This window comes from Manduca sexta, chromosome 22, assembly GCF_014839805.1.
Source record: "Manduca sexta isolate Smith_Timp_Sample1 chromosome 22, JHU_Msex_v1.0, whole genome shotgun sequence".
Classification (NCBI taxonomy): domain Eukaryota; kingdom Metazoa; phylum Arthropoda; class Insecta; order Lepidoptera; family Sphingidae; genus Manduca; species Manduca sexta.
The window spans coordinates 12,717,075-12,733,496 of record NC_051136.1 but is presented as its reverse complement, the minus strand read 5'-3'; the positions used below and the strand labels follow the sequence as shown (position 1 = coordinate 12,733,496).

The window sequence follows — 16,422 nt, the reverse complement described above, 5'->3', positions numbered from 1 at the left end:
ACCCAGTGGAGCGTTACAGTGTTCAACACGCGTGAAATGGATTCTATTTAAACAATTTAGTTGTACGACATATGTGCTGATAATATTTATTGTTGGCATTCAATAAAATATATTAGGCTTAGTTTCACAAGATCCAAGTTAATATCAGACAGTTATCGTATTGTACGGCGAATTTATATAGTACTCATTTTATTACCATTTATTTGGGAGTGTAAATTAGGGTGTAACTTTTGTATTTGGTTGGGTTATACGAATATATTTATGTGATAAATAGCGTTTACTCAGAAATTAAATAAATTAAAATATTAATAATCAGCTTTTCCTCGCGATTTCGCTCGCGTGAAGAAGTTATCCGGGATATTTTTTCCGACATACTTGATATGTATCGTTATATTATGATCAAATTATACAAAATCATTTTAAATTGTAGTCTATGCGTTATTCTGATGTATAACCAATGTTACTGTAAAGTTTCATCCAAAACCGTTGAGTAGACTTTTTTTCGTGAAAGAGGAACAAACATATATCCATCCTCACAAACTTTGGCATTTATAATATTATTAGTAGGAGTAGCATAGTTCATAGTATCTACAGATCACCATAAAAGACGCTGAAGGTCTATGTTAATGTTTTAGATATACAAGACTGTTTATAGCACGGCATTTACTACTAAAATATAAGCATGAAACAACACATAAATAAAGTATCAAAGTCCATCATGCGAGATTAGACTTAATTATGAAATTGGTTAGATTAATTTTTAATTGAATGAGTACAAGCATTCAATGGGGAAATCAACTGAATAATAAAATTAAACCCAAGATAATATCATAATATAGCACCTATTTCTTTATACAAATTATAGACGAGGACGTAGCTCTCCTGATGCTATGGTAACGTTATGGAAGCGAAACTGTTTTTTTGCAAATATGGGCATTCTAAATTCAATTGCTGTATAGATAAATAGAGGATCTTGATACTTTTGCCTTTATGGCTATCAAAGCTTTCCTTGGATTAGAATGCTTGTAATTCCAAAAATGCGGATTTAGGCCTGTAGACGGAATAGGCCCCCCAGAACCTATACGCTAATTGTCTTTCCATTAAAAATGATAGCAACATAATGAATTTTTGTGTACCGCTCAGACGCCGACAATTTATTAAGTTAGAAAAGACACTCAAAATTGTTACAACGGGCTGTCAATATTTCATTATCAGATAATTTCTATTGAATTGACAATATTTCATTATCAGATAATTTCTATTGAATTGACATTTGCTTTAATAATTCCTAGAATTATCAAACGGTAAGTTGACAGTAGTATCAACTGAAATTATTGGTTTAATTTAATAGAAGTAACTGTTAGTTTTATCCAAATAGATAAGATGTATAGAAAACTTTTGTTGGTGTTAGGATATATTTTATATCAGCCCGCATAGCGACCACCGTACTCAAGGTGTTAAAACCGGCCATAGTGGCCCACGTAAGTGTGTCGCGTTCTGGAAACAGCCAGTGTATATCCAGTTCCAACAGGCCGGCATAAGTGTGTCGACTGTTGAGGGGTAATCATCTCTCGTCAGTCGACATTCTATTGGACCCTACTCCAGTTACCATCAGATGCAGTGGGGTCGTCTTGCCGTGATCGTGTGAACAAATCTCGTAATACCTATAATTTTACATCAGAAAACTACTGCACAATACTGCTGTTGGCGACGCGCCGACCCTGTCAGCTGCGTGCCGGCCATTTCGATGTGAAAAATAGTGACAAGTGCGCGTATGTGACGTGTCTACCCTCTCTGGATGATAGGGACATCATACGGACGATATAACTCAGTGAACAGTGTTAGTGAGTAAGGTAATTTGTAAATATTATATCTTATTTTTGTTATAACTTATCGCAGATTCTATAGCGAATATTATTATGTTTTTAGATAGTGCTCATTGTGCCCTTTTAATTGATATATAATATGTATCTGTGTGATTTAAATTGAATTAAATAATTACCAAAAATGCTAAATACCATAGTGAAAATAGTGTAGAAATTGGGTCAATAGCCGCGACCCAGGTAAGCTAACTCGTATAACGGGTTTGCTATGGGTTCAAGAATTCACCTCAAGAGAACGAAGAGAACAGAAAACTGAAGACTCCTGAAAATTTAAAACTCCTCAAGACGGAAGCACACCCGAGAAGAGTTATAGGGACGAGGTGGTTTAGGGATAATAGGGTGGCACTTGGCACGGCATTTACGATCTATAGATTATTGTTTCTTATTTGCCACCTCCCTATATTACACTGCACCTGCCGCTGTTCAGGTGTTACGTGCACGCACACACCCACACCCACATACACACAGTTACACGCCTTTAAGAGGCATCACAGCGACGTGGGAAGAAATAAAGGGCTGGGTACCGGCGGCTGAGTTTCTCAACTCGGTTATACGCTCAGCCGCGATTACCTGGAGGTCTCCCGGCACCCCAACAACTGCTGGTCGATAAAAACAAACAAACCTCTGCCGATCCGGTCGAATTTTCCTTTATTGGAGCTCATTTATTTAACGAAGGTTATATTAGCTCCTTCCTTGACATTTTTATAATAATCCCCGGAGAGGAAATCGCCACAATTGGGTTGATTAAGGAGGGTCCCAAATTAAATGTAAATTTATCGGAAGAAGTCCCAAAATCAGTTACTGAATTGCAGTATCTGTTAGATAATGAGCGAAGGGCGTAGGTGTATACGGCTTTGTTATTTATAATTAAAAAAAGGTAATCTAAATGAAGGGACCAGACGTTTGGAATGTTATTTAATAGAAATATAGTGAATGAATGAATTCCTCTTAGCCGAATTTCGGCCACGACGGCCAATCTTAACGAATATCAGCCAGGGCCGCAGAAGATATTATAATTCATAAGTGTGTGCACAATAAACAGGTATACTCTTTGTTACATTTATTTTTGGCCCGACCTGGGATTCGAATCTAGGACCTCAGCGCGCTAGTCATACTTATAATGCGTAAGTAAAACAACTACAACACCGAAGCAGTCAGAAATGTAGTATTCACGATACAACATTAATTAAGTTCATGAACCGCTTTTTAAAAGATCATAAATTTAATTATTCTTATAAAAAGATTTAGAATCTATACCAAGATATATTATATTTTATAACATCAGTAATTTGTGTCGAGTGTAATATTTTAGTCCCTTACACTAGACTTAATGAACTAAAAAAAATCTCGCGCATCAGTCTATGAAAATCCATTAGATAATTTATATTACACTAGCATCCCGGGAAAATATAAAGCGGGACTTTACTTCGGAAAAAACTTTTCTACGTAGCCGGAGTTGCGAGCAAAGCTATTTCTGAACAAACGTATTGACCCTAACTCTGTCAACACAAAAGGTAAGAAATATTGGAATGCCTATAAATGGCGAGTTATTTACAAAACGAAAAATACAAATAATTGACCAAGAAATCGAGCCCAGATCATGTTTCATGATCTACACCAGAGCTTCCAAATCTTTTTCTTATAGATCACGTTCAAAATTTTGCTGGTTCCGATGGACCCCTTTAAACTAAATTTCTGCCATATTTCCCTGAATATGCACGTTTTTACAAAAAAGCGGCGATAGCCTAGTTGGGTGTGGAACGGACTGCCAAGACGAATGTCCGCAGGGTCAAATCCCAAGGGCACACACCTCTGACTTTTCGAATATCATGTGTGTATTCTTTGTGATTTTTTCGTTCGCTTTAACGGTGAAGGAAAACATCGTGAGGAAACCTGCACATCTGAGAAGTTCCCTATAGGAATTTCGAAGGTGTGTGAGGTCTACCAATCCGCACTAGGCCAGCGTGGTGGACTAAGGCCTAATCCCTCTCAGTAGTAGAGGAGGCCCGTGCTCAGCCGTGGGCAAGTATATAATACAGGGCTGATATTATTATTATGGTCAATTCTCTTTATTTTAAAGGTATTTATTATTATTATTATTACTTCACCACAAGAGCGATGATGTGAAGGTACTAATTGATGCTTAAACTATCTTACCACGGCCGAATTAAATTGAGCGTATAAGAAGCAATTACATGTTCCATAAAAGCCAAATTACTCTCAGGAGAGTAATTCTCATGAAATATATTAAATTAGAATGCTTTCTAGACATAGTTGGAAATTAATATTAAGAATGTATGAAATAGTTAGGATTTATGGATGTCGCCTGCGAATGAAAACGTGTTATATGTTCTTTGAGAAGAGAAACGAGTTTTATACACCATGCTTAGCATTAATAAAATGAAAAAACCCTCCTAGACTAATTTCAGGCAAGGCGGCCAATCTCAACGGAGATCAGCGAGATACGCAGGAGATGTTATTTGTATAAGTGTGCGCGCAATACACAAGTGCACTCTTTGTTCTTTCACTCTCATAGTCCGATGAAACCGCAAGCCGATATGACCGGAGAGAGATCAGACTCAGGACCCACGGCTTTACGTGTTTTCCGAGGCACGGGGGTATCACACCGCCAACTTCCTGACTCAGAGCGGCGACTAAGTTATTTTAAAGATGAAAAATCCAGTCCAATTATTTTTGACCCAACCCGGGATTTAAACTTGAGACGTCAGCGTGCTAGTTGTACTACGTAATAAAACTTCGCCACTGAGGGTTAGCCTAAACATTTAACGATAAACACCCGTCATTTCATTCAGAGATTATGTCAATTAGAATTAGGTCCTGGCCAATCCCCGAACTCATAAACAACAATCATATCATCCAAATATTTATTATTCACGCACCAAAGCCCAAAATACGATGATCTTTATAACACTCTAGGCAAATATCGCGTTTATGTACCATGAAAGAGGGTATAAAATAATATTGTTATGTGATTTAGCACCTTTTATCCAAATTAAAATGGCACACGTGTATTCGTTTCGAGGTGATATTATTTTAGACACCATAGTGGTGTAATAAAGGTATTTTATTATTATTAAGAATAACTGTTTTAGGAATGTGCTGAGCGATTGCGATAGTTTATCTTTTAGTTCATAGTTTGTCATAAATACAGGCTTTAAAGTGACGTTCTAAGTTTAACTCTCAGTCCGGGAAACACCTTTTGTGGCGTTTTAACACAATGCTTTAGTTTTCGGAATCTCGTCATATTGACACGGAATTGACTAAGCACTTCTATCCAGCCAAGTGTATTCGGGTAGAAAAGTGTAGGCGGGATAAAGAGGTTTTATAGCACATATACATAGAGAATATTTTCACTACATATCTATGGTAAATAGGGTTGATAGCAGAGTCCCTTCTGTTTTTTAACCGATTTATTCTACGCAATAGTTGTAATGATATTGCCGCCGTATGTCTGCGTGTATGTACTTTAAAATCTAAAGTTCAAATTGTTGCTATAAGCTAAATATTAAACTAAGATATTCACAGGGACAAAGATAAAACAATGCAAATTGTAAACCCTTGTTTCAAACAGCGTCGCGGTTTCCAGCTCAACCACGTGGAAAATTCAACTTAAATGTCAACGTGGAGACAGTATTAGCTTTTCACACCTGTTATAGTACAGTAAGTTCGTCCATAGCTTTGTTAATTTAATTACGCATGTTTAGTCTATTATTTGTTGGTGTGTCATTAAATAGCGATGCATGCACAAGATATTTTCGTTTACATTGGTGAAGTAAAATGTTCAAATGCAAAGCTTGCAAAAGATACAGTAGAAACCGTTTATAACAACTAAATTGCAACGTTTCGATAATATTATGTATAAAAAAATATAGTTTATGATAACTGGAGTAAGTATTCAGGTCCTTTGAATGTTTTTATAACCGGTTTTTACTGAAATAGGTCTGCATCGGTATGAATGAATAAATCCTCCCTAGAGAATTCGGAATTCGAATTCGGGCCACGGCGGCTAATCTCAACCGAGATCAGCCAGATACGCAGAACATATTATATTGCACAAGTGTGTGCGCAATACAAAGGAACACTCTGTTCTTTCACTCTCATAGTTCGTGAGACGGCAATCCGACATGACTAGAGAGAGGTCAGACGCAGGACCAACGGCTTTACATGCTTTCCGAGGCACGGGGGTATCACACTTCCTGACTCCGAGCTGCGACAGAGTAATTTTTAAGGTGGAAAAACTTGTCACAATTATTTTGGCCCGATCCGGGATTCGAACCCAAGACCTCGGCGTGGTAGTCGTACTTGTACAGCTACGCCATTGGGGCAGTTTTGCGCATCGGTATACGAAGGAGAGGACTCACCTTCCGCTTGGCTTCGATGCTCTTGTCTATGTGCGTGGACCTGACCACGTGACGAAACTCCATGTCGACTGTATGCATGCAGTACGACTGTGTGCTTTGCACCTCGGTGTCCAGCCGGTCCGGGGTCTGAAAAAGAAATCAAATCAAAATCAAAACAAATTATTTATTTGTAAGCATAGATAGTTTACAGGTGTTGTAGTAATACATAATTTGTTCACTATGCTTTGCTGTTGCGACAGCGTACAAATATATGTTTTATGTTGACTATGACATCACATAAAGTTATTTGTTTTTTATTAACTTGATATTAAGTACGATAAAGTTTCATAAGCGGCGAAAGCTTAGTTGTTTGTGGAACGGACTGCCGAGACGAATGTCCGCAGGTTCAAAACCCAAGGGAACATATCTCTGACTTTTCTTAAATCATTAAATCATGAGTGTACTCTTTGTGAATTATCGCTTGCTTTAACGGTGAAGGAAAAAATCGAAAGGAAGTCTGCATACCTGAGAAGTTCTCTATAGGAATTTCGAAGGTGTGTGAAATCTACTATTCTGCACTAGGCCAGCGTGGTGGACTAAGGCCTAATTCCCCTCAGTAGTAGAGGAGGCTCGTGCCCAACAGTGGGGCAGTATATAATACAGGGCTGATATTATTCTTATTATTATAAAGTTCCCTCTGCTAAACCTCGGAAGAGATGCTGTATCTTGTATGTATAATGTATATGTAATAGAGGTATATATGACAGTTACGCTTCACAAGGAGATACATAATACAATGTTATCGGTAGACAAAGGCATATATAACAGTGAGAGGACGTTCCCTGACCCTTGGCTCCTGGAACGGTCGCATTATTAGCCCTATGAATGTAGTATAATACCTTAGTAAAATATATTACTTTTAATCTGTTTTACTGTCCAAATAAATAAAGCAATATTATATACGCCTTGCCTAGTTTGGTAATTTGCGTTGTTGTTTATAATTTCCTGTAATTTTATTTATTTTTGGATATTTTAAGCTTTTACGTAAGTCTATTTGTAATAAACTACTTGAATTGAATTTGAATTTATGATTAAGGCTACTGATTTGACTAGCGTATATTTTTCGACTCGATCTAGCTATACAATTGATCAGCGTGGAACATAAACTTACGATTCACGGTTAATAGGGAATGTACTTTAGTCATTTGTTACTCGATGTAAAGTTCTGGTGTGTTAGAGAAGAGAGAATAATTTTATACAAGCACAGCAAAATGATCTTAATTCACGATATTTATTAGGGTTTAGATCGATTGACGAGAGATGATTACTCCACCAGTTAAAACAATTTTTAAAACCAGGTATTCGCAGGCTGATCTCAAAACGCGACACTTACTTGCACCGTTATGGCGAATTTCACAGCTTGTGTACAACGGTCTCTATCTAGATCTATATGAAATACATTATATCACCTATATCCGGGCGGATAACGATCAATGAAATCGAATAATCGCCCCTAAGGATAATGATATAAGGTATATAAAGCAATACTAATATCGTGCGTTCTGCAGATATTCTTACCGCAGTAAGTCGGCGCTGCTGGGAATGTGCACTGCAGCCGAGTTTGTAGTTAACCGCAAATATATTTGCTAGTGAAATGGCGCTTTGTTTAACTATTCAATGCTAAATAATTCAGTTTTTTTATTATTCAAATTCAAAGTTTATTGCACTCCACAATCATTTTATACAAAAGATGATTGCTGGTGTTAGAAAAGATTTTATATCTTCCTGTTCAGCGGCCACCGTACACAAGGTGGTAAAACCTACCATAGTGGCCCACGTAAGTGTGTCGCGTTCCGGGATTAGCGTGTGTATATTCGATTCCAACAGACCGGCATAATTGTGTCGACTGCCTATTGGACCCAACTCCACTTATCATTAGTAATATTGCCAAACTCTTATAAAAAAAAAAAATACAAAAAATCTGTGAAAATTATTTGAATTCTAGACGTAGAACTGTGGACGGAATTATTAATTTTGTAAATGTTTGAGATTTTTAGTGAATAAATAATTCGCCAATATTAATTTCAAAATGAAACAGCAAACTGACACTTCTCGTTAGTTTTCTGTACCGGCACATAAGCAAAACGACCTCACCTTATGGTGATGGAGTAGGGTCTAGATAGTGGCAACTGACGAGAGATTACCAGGGGGTAATTTCTGCTGAGGGCAGCATTCGACACAATTATGCCGGCTTACTTTAGGATATAAGGAGGCTGATCCCGGAATGCGACATACTTACGAGGGCTTCTATAGCGAGTTTTACACCATTTGCAGTATTTGCTATCCAAACGGATGTAAAACGTAATAAAAAAAATGCATAAATCGCAAGTTAAGTTTCCATATTTGTACAACACTTAATATTTATAGGATTTCATAATGTTCCCACAATTTTTCCGGCATCCATTTATAGTAAAATACTTTTGTTAACCGATGAAATGGTATATAACTGTAATAAGGTTCGGAAGTATCATCAAAATCTCGTTAACTTTAAATATGCAGTGAGCGATGGAACTTTTAGTACTCCATACTTGGGGGAAGTCTACGAATACTAAGCATTTATTTTATGATCAAGTACATGCTATTTGTCAATTGCCAAAACATAGTCTCTAAAATAAAAGCCATAAGAATTATTAAATCAAAATTGTCATAATATAGGTAAATATAACTAATACTGTGTTTATTTGATACTAGCTTTTGCTCACAGCTTTGCCCGCGTGCAAAAGTTTTCTGGGATGAAAGTCCCGCTATATTTTTCCCGGGATAAAGAGAAGCCTATGTCCTTCCCAGGTTCTCAAACTATCTCTTTACCAAATTTCAAATCGTACCAGTAGGTCCTGAGATTAACGCGTTCAAACAAACAAACTTTCAGCTTTATATGATAGAAGTATAGATAGATTTCAAGTCAAAATATGTAGGGAAAATTATCCCCTAACACTTAAGATGTTACATATATATTAAGAAATAATAAGAAGAAATCTTTGGCACGAAACCCATGTTGCGGAGTACGCTTCAAACTTGGCCTTATTGAAATTTAACCTCATCACGAGAAATGTCCTTAATGTGCATTGCATATCTAGAATAAGAATATTTATGTGACTTGAGAGTGTGGTAGGAAAAGAATATAAGTCAATAGCAATATTATGAGCGAGCTTTTGCTGAGACTAGGAATAGAACAGAAGATCAATCTAGATTTGCTTAGAAAGTTGTTCGTAAATATCTCGCAAGATGACACTATTTTCAATTTGTATTTAAGCAAATAAAATAATATTTGAATATGTTACAGTAACATAACACAATATTTCTTTTTGCAGTAACATTGTTACTGCACTATTTATTGCATACACTTATCACCTTAAATACCTGGCTATGCATACTTTGCTGCACAATTAATTTCACATATCAACCTGGCTATACATATTCTATCTTCGAAAAATAAAGCAGGTGTCGAATCTGAAACCATTATTATTATTTGTACATATTTCCCATTTCATTGAAAAGAGCGTAACATTAACCCGTTCCGATAAAATAAAGATGAAATTGTTTTTACGATACATTTACGATGTTTATTACAACTGAAACAATACGAATGTTTGTTAAGGCCTACAGGGGTTTTGCAGAATGTTTATTGTTTCGTTACCAACGGGATATCAGACCCTGTTTACATAATGTTTTATAGGATATCATAACATTGTGTTCCTTTGTTATTTTAAGCGCCGCGCAAACGCAGAAACTTCTAGAGAAACACTAATGCTTGTTTAACAACTTCTGGGCAAATGGTACGCGTGAAATAATGTATAAACCTACCAAATACAATAGTCACACTATAGTTTACACTCCCAAATAAATTGTTATAAAGTGAGAACTAGTTCAATTAACTGTTTAACACGATAATTTCAATTACATTTACTTGAAACTTGTAAAAAGAGGCCATAACATTATTAAATTAAGGGTTGTTGGAATTTCCTGAATAGAATTAACTGCATCTATTGCGTAGAACCGTGTTTTAAAATAGCTTTCTGTCCGCAACTCCAACCGCATATAAGTCGGTAGAAGAATTCCAATAAAAAATTTAAAGTAAATAACAAATATTTCAAAAAGATGATAACTTATCCGATTTCCCTAATGCTCCCAATTTTACTCTGTCCATCTGTGAAAACTATATCAAAATTTTTGCAATAGTTATGGAAATGCGCGCTTACTAACAAACAATAATAGACAGGAAAGAATTCGATGAATCATTGTTTGTGTTCTGTTACTCTTTTTAGGCATTCTTTTTCTTTTTAGTATTTTTTTCGGTATGTAGGAACCTCTGGTCTACTGTTTAATTATGTGCACCTGATTTTTTATTTACCATGTGGATAGGCTCACCCACTTTCACATCATGGTTTGAATTTTGCCTTTATTTTTCGTATTTGTACTAAGCTTTACAACCACGCCAGATGTTTTTGTCCGCCAGAGAACAGGCCCACTAGTTTCGAATGGTTTCGATTCATAAAATTATATGATGCGTGACGGCTTTGTTCTCCATGTACTCGAAAATGTAGGTTAAATCATATTTAGACTCACACTATAATTGCATAACATTTACGTCAACCAAGGTCACTATTTTTCTCTAATTGAAATCCTTAACACCATATACATTGTTAGAATCATTGGTGTTGATTAATTTCAGTTCAACACCCGTGCTTGAACAAGTCTTAGGCGACCAATTTTGCGGGAAAAAATATATCCGAAATCTACAGAGTAGAATAATCATTAAACATAGAATATAAATTATTATTATGTAATGTCGACCGACCGAAATGGAGATTTAATGTAGAAGCCCAATATCCCATTCAGGGGACAAAGGGCATTAATAAATGTACCACACTGCAATTTTATAATAAATCCATCACAAAATATAGCAACGAATTTTAGCAAATATCCAAGAGTATTATCTTTATAACGTTATATAACTGCTGTGTAGAAGCATTATTTTATCACACAGCTTGCCTTTGATTCCGCCAGAATAGCTCCCTAGAGAGCTTAAACTTGACTGATATGATTTACCAAACCGAAACGGAGAAAGACACTAAGCTTTTGACTTTGAGTTGGTAGCTTAGATTTATTTCTTAAACATAGAGAGAAGATTTGTTAATTTCTATCTCTAAATAGCAGTGTAAATAGGGTTGGTTTAACGGAAATTTGGACTTGGATGGAAAGGCGGATGCTGATTGTAGAGTCCTGGGTTCGAATTCGATTTTGTAGTGTCGAAGTAGATTTATCTGGAACTAGTTACATTCGAAAGGGTTCATGCCAGGCAGGTGGACTGTCTAAGAAAATAATTCAAATTCTTTTTGCAGCACGCGTGAATATGGCTTAAACAATATCTTAACTACAAGATCTTTCAAAACAGTACACAAAAATCTGCAATGCTATTTGGGAGTAAACGTAAATATGAAGTACTAGATGCACTCTCGCATATTTATTTATTTCTATAATGATTGCTTATGTTTACGCGAATGTTAGCCATTAAAATTAAACTACTTTTAGGATTTTATCGCGGTTTTGTATATTTTACTTTTCTCCCGACGTTTCAAAGACTTTGCAGCCTTCTTGATCACGGGGGGGACCATGAAGTGAAGAAATGAAGTGATGTGAAGAGTGCGTCTAAAATATAAAAAACTGCGATAAAATCCGAAAAGTAGTTTAATTTTGATGTTATTTATTTTTATTTAATATTAATAGGAACAAATAAAGATGTACCAACATTCACAAAAAAAAGTTATTACGAACAAACAGTGATATGACGTTAAACCATAGAGTTAGACATTAAACAGTAGTATGACACTCAGAAGATTGGTGTTTATGTTATTGGTAATATTATGATTAACAAACATAAATATTAAAAAACTATGAAAGAAATAACATATAAACAATTTACATATAGAAAACCTACAAATGGTGGTAATGTATTTTTTTAAAAAAAATGAGTGCCGTGGAATGCCAACAGTACGTAATAATTGAATGTTTTAGATGGAGTTATGATTTATATGCTGTCGTATCGCTTACTGAGCGAATAGCATGCTCGTCTTCTTGTTTAATGGCGTTAAAAACATATATTTCACGCTACCGCGACGTAAATGTGACCGAAGATTATAGTCAGTTTCATGAACGGTACTTAAAAAAACGGTCAAAGTAAGCCATAAGAGTTTTACATCTGTAGTCTGAGAAAAAGTGTCAGTAAACGTTACTATTACTGTCCATGCTAAAATAGCAGTTAAAGTTTTAAGATTATGTCAAAAATAGGCTTTATACCACCGAGTTTGAGCTGAAATCAAAACTGATTAATAGCTATTAATCAGGTATAGGTTATGTGAAATATGAACACTATTTACCGGTTTTGGAGTAACAATAAGTCTTCAGTTGTAACTTTACCTCGGTGGCGTAGGTTTACTGCATGCGCGGTACGGCAGCGCTCTGAGGTCCTGGGTTCGAATCCCGGTTCGGGCAAAGTGATATTTGGATTTTTCTGCTCAGTATCAGCCTGGAGTATGGAATTTGTGCCCGACATGGCGATAGGCTCGCCCCCTATAACATCATGGGACGGAACACACTTGGCAAAAAGTGGGTGCCTTGGTTGCGCCTCTGCATACCCCTTCGGGGATAAATGCGTGATGTTGTGTATGTGAGTGTATTTAGTTGTACCTTGTAAGTGTATCGTATAGTTGTTGATGGACTTTAACAAATAAGACGCCGCGCAGACACCGTTAAGTTGTTAAGTACTGAAACACGACACTAGTAATAGAAGAATTAGTGCTAATGTTGATAAAGCAATTCTCAGTTTATAGCATTTTTGGGTAACAAGGTGACGTATGCGTGACACCTTAAATAGAAACAACACATCGGTAATGCGAAACCCACTTTGGCCTTTACCGTTGTCAAAAAAAGAACAAAACTAAAAAGACACGCATTTTATATAAAGCTAATAATAGACCATGTTAATTAAAATACTTGGACAGAAATAACAAAATGACTGAGCTTCATGCTCATTAATTAACCATCTATAATGATGCTAAAAATAACGTTACATTTAACGTTACTAATTCATTTTTCACGTGACCAGAACCGAAGAAATGCTAACTACGTTTATGATATTTATCAGAAAATTATAAGTTAACATAGTTCGGCGTGGGTTGGTTTTATATGATATTTGCGTGATTTTCCCGCTTTTTATGATCGTAGTGTTTAATTCAGCCTTTCTGGTAATGAGGTAGTGAGTTTTATGAAGATTACTGTCAAAGATTGTATCAGAGAAGTTTTATTAAAATCGAGGTGTTACTCAAGACTCCGCCTTAAGTATTTGTAATAAAAGTGCTACTTTACTTTTCCGGGATATATAGATTTATAATATCACGTTTTATGGTAATTTAGACACGAACTATCTGTACACTAAGCATCTATATGCATTTAGACTAGCATCTAGGTTCCCTAACTTTCAACAAAATTCCAACATCATAAAATTTCGTATTTAAAATATAAATAAAATTGAAGCATTTTTTTAATTTAAACTGCACAAGTCCATTTTTATTCAGTCGTTGGTTCGGAGTCTAGAAGTTGTGCCCGATAGGGTCATCCACTATTACACGAAGGGAAAACACACGGCGAAATGTGAGTGCACTCCTTGCGCATTTGCCTACTCCTTTTTTTTTGTAGTTGTACGGCTAAGTAACTCCACTGTACCTGATGGTAAGTGGACCGGGGTCTAGTGGCGGCTTTACCTATTGTGCAGGTTGCGCGCTACACACGGGCGTAGTGTATTACGGGGCGCCGAGCGCCGCTCGCGACACTTTCAAACGAGCGTCGCTCGCGATAATGGCGATCTCAAACAACCTACGGCCGTGCTAAGGCCAGCGAGCGGCTTCTTTGCTTTACACAATAACTTTTGATTTATTATTATCAAAATGAAAGATTACAATGTCTCCAAGGATATTTTTGCACACGGGCGGCACATGAGCTACAGCCGTCTCTGCTGGGGTCAAAAAAGTAACGATTAACATGAGATGATTACCGCAATAATGCCGGCCTGTTGGAACCGGTTTGTTAGCGACCACCGATCGCTGTCCGGGCGGATATAAAATATATCCCACCACGAGCAATATATCGTTTATGAATAAAAGGCGTAAGTTTGTAGCTCAAATCGTAAACCGCCCACGCATCGTTCACCCACGCAGTACACAGCACAATGTAACTTAAGCTGTAAGGTATGAACACGATTCAAAGTAGAATCACCGAATATCTACTGTATAGAATATCTACTTTATTTTTGTAACCCGGCCTACGTTTGTAAGCCTGACAAGGGTCGGCTGATACAAACACACCGATCTTTTGGGTGAACGATTTGGGCGTACCCAAATTTGAAATTCTTCCCCGAGGCAACTCTTGTGCACTCGATATTTACACCGAAGGAACGCCCAAGCATGGGGGGACATTTCTCGCGATGTTAGCCACACAGTTCAGAGTATATACCTCATGGTTGTAACTACACATTTAGGCCTATGAACTCGCGAACTCTTCCTAGCTTTCTCCCCTCCGCCCATCCTAAGAAGGTTCCTTTTCCTTCCTCCACGCTTCACTCCCCGAGATATTCCCTCCCAACTTCCCTCCAGGGTCCTGCTGTCGATAAGTCGCGGGATTCCAGTATCCCATGCGGAGGTTTCTTCGTGTGTTGACGGCGTGGTCCAGTAATAATAAAAAAAAACCCTTGGAAATTACGTGACCACGAGGACTATGTAAGTGACAGCTTGTTGATCTTTTGTAAGGTGTGTGAGATAGCTGGAGGTCCAAATAACCTCTTGCTCTCCAAGGTATTTCTCTCGCTGGTTCTTCACACTCAGAGCTATTTACATAGCTTACTGTGTACATCCTACCTGCCTATACCTGTGTAGTCCTGCTGTGAAGACAGCATTAGCACATTGAGGGCTGAACTCCTTTATCTCCCACGAATCGTGGGAACCTGCCTTGCTTCCCCACGCATCTTTCCATAACCTTCTTTAAACTTTCTCGAGTCGTTACAATTATTAAGCCGAGGGTAGCTTGTAAACCGTTAAGAGCGCCACTGCAACGGTTCCACCCAAAAATACAACTATCTTTCTGCTCTAATATATTTTTTTTTTAAGTACGGTTGGGTATGCACGTTTTATGTTATCAGCCATAAAAACAGAAAATGGTAAGGGTTAGTATTAAAAAACATATAGTGACGGAGTCGTTAGTATTTATAAATAAATGTGTATATGTGCGTTTTCTTGGCATTGAAGTCAACCGGGTTCTTGGAACTTCATATAGAAAGTTTTATCTTCTATTACAGTAGATGGCGCGATTCCTTTTTAATAAAAAGTAAATTGTTATATTTCAATGTTCGTCCCATCTATTGGAATTAATATGATGTTAATTACTGTCTATAATTATTGTATTTCACAAAAAAAAAGATAGCCACCGCGAGGACCCCGCCATTTTCTTACACCAAACATGATAATAAGGCAATGTGTATTAATATTTCACGGTCAAATATGGTGAGTGTTGCGCCCTTGCGGGCCAAACAATTGATCAACTTTATATCCCAGAACTTGGGTTTATTTGTTTGTAACCTGCGGGAATTCACAGAAGTGGCCTAGAGGTATATTGAAACCAATTGTTCAAAATATTACATAATATGTCTGTATAACATCGCTTTAGTACTGTATTTGTTATGGTGTTATATATGTCAAAATAATAAATAAATATTTTTTACAAAATTATCGTAAAATGAACAATTACATTAACTAAAATATTTTAACAAATCAACGATATAAACCAAAATGTTTTGTTGCTCAATTATTTTACATTTCAAATTTAAATTATGTTTTCCATTAATTGTAAGTTATTAAGATCATAAATTATAATTATATTCACAATACGCTACAGCTAACTAGAAAAATGAGTAATAAAACTGTGTTTGAACTAAACACATTATAACAGACCCAGTTATATTTTAACAAATATAACAATTTAATTTATGTTGAAATTATGTTGGTAGAATTGTAGCCCTGTATTATATACTTGCCCACTGCTGAGCGCGGGCCTCCCCACTACTGAGGGGG

General features: G+C 36.5%; 1 protein-coding gene across 1 annotated transcript in view; it reads right to left on the bottom strand.

Moving 5' to 3' along the window:
* LOC115449525 (cholecystokinin receptor-like) overlaps positions 1–16,422 on the bottom strand; it is a 76,617-nt gene that overhangs the window by 17,348 nt on the left and 42,847 nt on the right. The window contains exon 6 of the mRNA XM_030177372.2: positions 6,266–6,391. Coding sequence (XP_030033232.2) covers positions 6,266–6,391 — 126 coding nt within the window. The remainder of the gene's footprint in view (positions 1–6,265; positions 6,392–16,422) is intronic.